The sequence below is a fragment of the Eupeodes corollae genome, chromosome 1 (assembly GCF_945859685.1).
Source record: "Eupeodes corollae chromosome 1, idEupCoro1.1, whole genome shotgun sequence".
NCBI classification, from domain to species: domain Eukaryota; kingdom Metazoa; phylum Arthropoda; class Insecta; order Diptera; family Syrphidae; genus Eupeodes; species Eupeodes corollae.
In genome coordinates this window covers 215,501,927-215,509,217 of record NC_079147.1, presented here as the reverse complement: position 1 = coordinate 215,509,217, position 7,291 = coordinate 215,501,927, and the positions used below count along the sequence as shown (strand labels likewise).

At 30.8% G+C, this 7,291-nt stretch overlaps 1 protein-coding gene across 1 annotated transcript; it reads left to right on the top strand.

Moving 5' to 3' along the window:
• Positions 1-773: 773 nt before the first annotated feature.
• Positions 774-3,656, top strand: LOC129948541 (uncharacterized). The gene is made up of 5 exons (XM_056059588.1): positions 774-2,217; positions 2,528-2,684; positions 2,742-2,923; positions 2,990-3,152; positions 3,217-3,656. The coding sequence occupies exons 1-5, from the start codon at positions 1,837-1,839 to the stop codon at positions 3,654-3,656; spliced, it is 1,323 nt and encodes a 440-aa protein (XP_055915563.1). The 5' UTR covers positions 774-1,836.
• The last annotated feature ends 3,635 nt before the right edge of the window (positions 3,657-7,291 follow it).

Genomic DNA, 7,291 nt, shown 5'->3' with positions numbered 1-7,291 from the left:
AAGAAAACCAAACATTCATACCTTTTCCTTATGAATTTTATATAAATAATAACTTTTATGCACGCGTATTGTTGAATTTAAGGACATTTATAAACATTTATGGTTTGGTTTGACCTTAGATGTGGGAGGTGGTGCCTAAAACCCGTACAGATTGTACGTGTAACAAATTCACGCGTTAAAGGGTTTTTAAAAAGAATTAAAAATACCCATACATAATAGGAGTTCAATAATAATTGCTGGGTAGATATCAGCTTTTAACTTTGCTCAACCCAGAGCCAAAATATTGAGGTATGAGCAAGCATTTAATTTAGCTAGCTATAAATCGTGAACTCCGCTCCGTCGCTTTGCGTCGTCTTGTGATAACCATCATCGCACGAAAAACCTCTGCACAGAGCGAAAAAAGACCACCTAAAATTAATAAGATTGCCTTATTAAGGTGTTTTACTAAGAAATCTTATTGAAATGAGTGAATAATATGCTATTTCCATAGAGAAATCGTATTGATCTTATTAGGAATATCTTATTGATTTTTGAAGAGTTTTTCTTATACCTTTCACGTAGAATATCACATTAATCTATGTAAATAATGATTAATTCTTATTGATGGGAAGTTTCAATAAGTCAAGCATATACAATACAGTCTTATGTTCAAATTCCAAAATATGGATATCTTCTTAAATCAATAAGAATTTCTTATGAAAAATTTAATAAGAAAAACGTATTACTTTTTAGTTTAATCAGTAAATCCTCTTAAATCAATAAGTTCTCTCATCCTAACAGCTCTCTATAAGGAAATCTTCTTAAACCAATAAGATCTCCATATTGCATTGTTCCCCAAATAATATGAAAACCTTATTTATTTTCGGTGTTAAGAAGACAATCTTATTAAAAATGATTTTCTTTAAAACCTATAAGAAAATCTTATCAAAACAATAAGATCTCCCTATTATTTCCCAGAAACTATTATGTGGCTGTGAATGCTACAAATAACAGTACTTTTGGAAAATAATAAGAAAAACTTATTACTTTTCGGTTTAATAAGTAAATCTTCTTAAAACAATAAGATTTCTATAAGGAACAATAAGATCTCCACATAAAACTTCGAAGAGACGATCACGTCACTCTTGTAATAACTGTACTTTTGGCCAATAATAAGAGAAACTTATTAATTGACAGTTTTATAGGAAAAGCATTTCGTTTTATGATCTCAGCGCGTTCGGACATTCATTTTTCTTAAAGTAATAATTTATAGCCTTATGATGGATAAGGAAAGTGATTCGCGAAGTGTGACACTGAACGACATAGAAAACTTATTAAGCGAAAGAAATAACTTAAGTGAAGTGATAAGCATAAGTTTGCCTTGCATTTCGTGGAACGAAAAGGACGTTGAGGAAACCCAAAGAATCTATGAATCCTGGGGATTAAGTAGCTCCACTTTGGCTTTCCTTAAAATGTATGGATTAAATTCCATCGAAGTGTTAAGCAAAATGGAAATAGAAGATGTTGATAAATTATTCACAAATATAGATAGCTCAGGCTACTTTGGCGAGAGAATTAAATTTCAAGTTGGATTAAAAAAGTGGAGAAAAGACAAGGTAAGTGATTTTATTATAACACTTTAAGTTCATAAGTATAAGTTTTCCTACAATTTTTTACATTTGTATTGCGCATTTTGTTTGACTTCATGGACAAGTTGAGGTTACTCTAAGAAGGATTCGACTTCGAGTATACCTAGTTTGACCACCAGAGTAAAAACATATGTGGGTACATTATGTACATATGTAACAAATTTATGTCTGCGGAACCCCAAAAATGTAAAAAAAATGGACAACTCTAATGCACACACATGTCATATTTCAGAATAAACCGTTAGTTTGTGACCAAGGCACACTCTCACCACCATCGACCCGAAAGGTCCTGGAATGGCTCGAAAAAATTTCTAATGATTTGAATTCTGCCTCTTCTTCAAGAGCCTCTACAATTTCACGTGTTTCGGAGTCGAGAGAAGCAGACCTCACCAGCCTTCTGAAGACAACTATAAGAGGGCAACTTATTTTGGCTTACTATGAAAAAAATGCAAACCTAGACAGTAAGAAGCAGAAGGATCTGACTCATTGCATTGTGGAGAGGTTTGTTGGAATTGGTGCGAAAATGTCATATAGAGATATGAACCTTTGGGCGAACGCTATCGCGGAAACTTTTCCAACAGAAAATAAGGTAAGTAAAGTGCTTGCAATGCACAAAGGGCACGAACCAAATTTGTATTGTGAGAGTATAACATACGTATGAACTTTTAGTATTATTTGCTGCCGTATTTATAAAGATATTTTAAAGGATAAATAAGTTAAGACACTTTTTTAGTGACAGAAAATGGCCTTGCCAAGTTTCACTTCTAGGCTTCTTAATTAAAAAAAACCTTGTAAATGTTTTTTATGAATACGGCTGTTGGCTTTTAAATTTTCTTAAGACTACCATTTCTTTAAGTATATGTGTCGTAACTTATTAAAAGCTTGTTATATTCTTTCAGGACACTTACTTTTTGGCTCGGAAGGTAGGAAAAAAAAATCCAACTGGAAAATTGTTTTCACGTTGGTGTAATGTCGAGCGTTCTGCTGATGCCGAAAAAAAAATTGATGAATGCGAGTTAGAACAGACCCTTTGTCTGATGGTAAATATTAAGATGCGTTAACTTCTTCAGAACAAAATTCATTGAATTCTTTCTTATTTAAACATTATTTCAGAGAAATTTACGGAGAAAAAGTGCTGGCTTCAACACAATTGTTCTCCATGGGACAAAGTAACACAACTTTGGAAAGAAACTACTTTACAGAGGAATTTGCAATTCCAATCGGAAGAGGAGTTGTCACTGACAAAACTTTTGCAACATTGGCCACGTTTTAATGACGCCAATGGTTTTGAACTGGTAAATCAAATTGTATAGGATGCTTAAATTGTTTAAGTCGTAATATTTATTTAAATATGTATGTAGATTGACATAGACTTCGAAAGCCTGCATCCTGGAAAGGGGAGTCTTATGTTCACGAAATACGACAGTTTTATTTCAAAAATAGTATTATATTTTGAAAGCGAGATTAAAGACAAAGCGTCAAAAGAAATGCTGAAACTTTTGCATAAGGATGAAATTTCAAAAGGTTTGTCTTTTTTATAAAAATAAACCTCAATAATTAATAACTTTTTATTTCACCTTCTTTTCAGATTCTAGAGACTGCATCATGTCTCTCCTGTTGCACTCAGTACTTCAGCCTACTCGACTGAAGAAAGGATATAAACCGACAATAGCTGATGCGCAGTCAGATTTTGTTGTGCATGTCAGATCAACAAATGATCTTTTTCCGACGCTGGACAAAATAAAGCTGTCATTCTTGGAGAATAAAGAAAGTCTTCAACCCAGGGTCGTCGTTGTAGGTCCAGAATTGCACGACCTCAAAGACTTCTATGTCTTTTGTGACGGGATAAGGTACAAAAGCTGTTCATTTATAAAATGCCTTGATATAATTATAAAATTATGTTCTGTTTATAAAATTAAGTATTCACAAAGAAGCAAACTAGTCTGGACATTTTTAGAGCAATATTTCTTTCAAATTGAATGTGAAACATTTTCATCTGTTTCAAATTTAGTTAAGAAACTTTCTTAAGACTGACACAACAATACTTCATAAATACCTATGTACATACATTAATAAACAAAAATGACCAGACTAAATTGCTTCTTGTGTGAAAATACTTATCTAACAGTAAAAACTCTGATAGATCACCTAAAAAACCATCACGGCTTACCGTCAATTTACAGATTTAAATGTAAACAGCTTAAATGTAAACAACTATTCCACAACATTTATGCATTTAAAAAACATATGTCAAAACATGAAAATGACAACAAGCAAATAGATATTAAAAGCAAACCCTATTTGAATAATAAAAATTTGAATAATGATAATGATCCCATAGTTCTCGAAGAAATTTGTTTACCTTCTAAAACTGAAAATGATGAGCCACTAGAAAATCTGTTACATAATTTTCAAAACTTAAAACTATCTTTTCTTCTTAAATTACATTACAACACCGCATTCTCTCGTAAAAATATTTTAGAAATACATCAACTTGTAACAGAATCAATAACCGATCCGATCTCAAAGATCGTTGAGCAATTGCTTATCAAAGATCAAGATAATCTATTAACAGAACAAGTTTTACAAACTATTTCTAAGCCTTTTTCGAAAGTAAATACCGAATATAAATTTTTTAACGAATTGAAGACCGCAAATTTGTTTAAGTATCCCCAAAACTACATTTTAAGTAATGATCTTTCAGAAGTTATCATTAATGGCAATCCTACATTAGCATCAAATAGCGTCGAAATTTGTCTTTTGGACATACCATTTCAAATTAAGAAGTATTTTGAGAGCTGGGGAGTGTTACAAACAACCATAAATAATATAATTCAACTTAAAAATTCAAATTCCTATCAAAGTTTTGTCACGGGTGAATATTGGAAAAGCATCCATATAGATGAAAATAAAATTACACTTCCACTCTTTATGTACCTAGATGATTTTGAAATTAACGATCCGCTAGGCTCAAAATCTGGTCAGCAAAAAGTTTGTGGAATATATTATAGCTTTCCTGTTATTCCCAATTATCAACATGGAAAACTAGAAAATATTTTTGTTGCTGGATTTATAAAATCAAAAGACATGAACGAATATGGTATGAATACTTCTTTAAGACCTTTGGTTGAAATTTTAAAGAATTTAGAAAAGAATGGCTTGGAAGTAGAAACTGAAAATGGTGTTTATCACTTATATGTAACACTAGGTCAGATTTTGGGGGATAATTTGGGGCTAAATACAGTCTTAGGATATGTAAAATCATTTTCCGCTAATTCATTCTGTAGAATTTGTAAACGTACTAAACATCAAACTTATTTTGACTGCGTTGAAAGCACTAGCTCGATAAGAAACAAAACTAATTATCAAGAAGACCTAGAACTAAATGATGTTCAAAGTACAGGCATTAAGGAAAAGTCCATTTTAAATACATTATCTCACTACCACGTTACTAATAATTTAGCATGCGACATAATGCATGACTTATATCATGGGGTTTGTAAATACAATTTGTCAAAAATATTACACTACTTTATTTATCAAAAAGCATTTTTTTCATTAGAAGTCCTTAATTACAGAAAGCAGAGGTTTTGCTATGGTGATACAGAAATTCAAAATATTAGTCCTCCAATAGAAAAATCTCACATACTAAACAGCTCCTTCAAAATGAGTGCAAAGCAAATGAAAACTTTTATGCATTTTGTTCTTCTCATGATAGGTGACTTAATTAATTCAAATGATCCTGTTTATAAGTTTTTGAGTTCTTTTGTTAAATTGGTAGATATGTTGCTATTACCTAGTTTCAATGAACATCTTTTGAGTGATCTAAAATTAACAATAAAAAAGCATAACGAATTATACCAAAAATTGTTTAAAGAAACATTGAAACCAAAATATCACAATCTTGTGCATTATCCTAGTGTTATAAGGCAATTAGGCCCTTTGAGGTATTTATGGTGCTTTAGATATGAGTCTGCACATCACATTCATAAGCTGTATGCTCATGCCATTACATCTAGAGTTAATATTCCATTAACACTATCAATTAAAGCATCATTAAGATTTTCGTATTGTGCCCTAAGTAATAATTTCTTTCAACCTGAATTTATATATGTTTCTTTGGAAGCGGTTAATTTGGAAAAAGAGTTGTACTTTTCTTTTATAAATGCAGAAATTAATGGATTAAAAACATATAAACGAGCAGGTAGTGTTATTTTTAGGGGAATAACTTTTAAGAGGGAGCATATAGTCACAGTAACGAGAGAAAACGGTTGTGACATTTATGAAATAATTGATTTTCTCGTTAAAAATGATGATATGAAAATGATTGTTAGACGATGGGATAATTTGTCTTTCTCAGAGCATTTTCAATCATATTTGGTTGGAAATGCTAGTCCGTCATATTCATGTACCACTGTTGAATTAAGTTCTATAGATGGACCTCCAATTCACTTCTATTCATTGAACAATGGACTTAAGGTCATTCGGCAAAAAAAATATTGGAAATGAGGAATGTTGTGAATATGTACACTTATGTTATTATTACATATGTATTAATATTAATATTACGTTTTTAAATAATTATAAAATAACATTTTCTAATTATTTTCGAAAATACAATTTATAAATAGCTATATAAGAAACTGTAATCTGTAAAAAAAAATGTATTCATTACAAAAAAATAAAAGTAAAATATTAAAAAAAAAAACACATTTGGTTTTTCTTTTTCTTTTGGAGAACTAATTATGTATGTAAGTATACGAAAATCAGTTGGAAACAATAGGGAAAACTAATTAAAACCATGTGGAAATCTGCTGGAATCAATATGGAAAACTTATTGAAGGTATGAGAAAAACTCATAGAAACAATAAGGAAAACTTTTTAAAACTATGTGAAATACTTTTAAAAATAATATGGAGAACTGATTGAAAGTAGGTGGAAATCTTTTTAAAATAATATGTAAAACTTATTGAAATTCACAAAAAACAATAAGTTTTTCTTATTGTTTCAAGAAGATTTTCTTATGAAAATTATGAGATATCTTATTAAATATATATGGCCATCTTATAGAATGGGTGTCAAAATTTCAACAAGATTTTCTGTATTGTTTTAATAAGACTTTCTTCTTGGATAAAAACCATAAAGAAATCTTATTGTTTTTCTTCTATTTTATGTGGTGCTTTTCGCTCTGTGTGGAAACAAAAAAAGCAAAGAACATTATTTTACTGTTGGAGTCATGTACGGAACATCTTTTATATACACGCTTTATGCCCAGTCCCTTTACAGGATTGACTTCGTTAGATTCATGAAGGTTTTTAATCGTTACGTTGGTCGTCCGAAAATTCGATGGGGACTTTTTGTTTTTTAGAGAAAAAGTGGATGGTGTGCTGTTTTTCTCAATACGGTAGGTGGCAAAATTTAAGCTCCCTTTCGGTTTTATTTTCGCTAAAGGTAAAATATTATTCAGCTCATAGGTAGGTATAGGTACCTTTTGCACAAAAGTATAAAAGTACAATTGCAAGAGTTTGAGTCACGTAATTTTTGAAGTCACGTTTTATTTTGATGTCATGATTTCATGAGCGAGAGTAATCTGAGCTTTGGGGGCTTGGAATAGAAAACAAAATAATTTATTATTATTTCTTCTTAAGCAATTGTGCATGGTG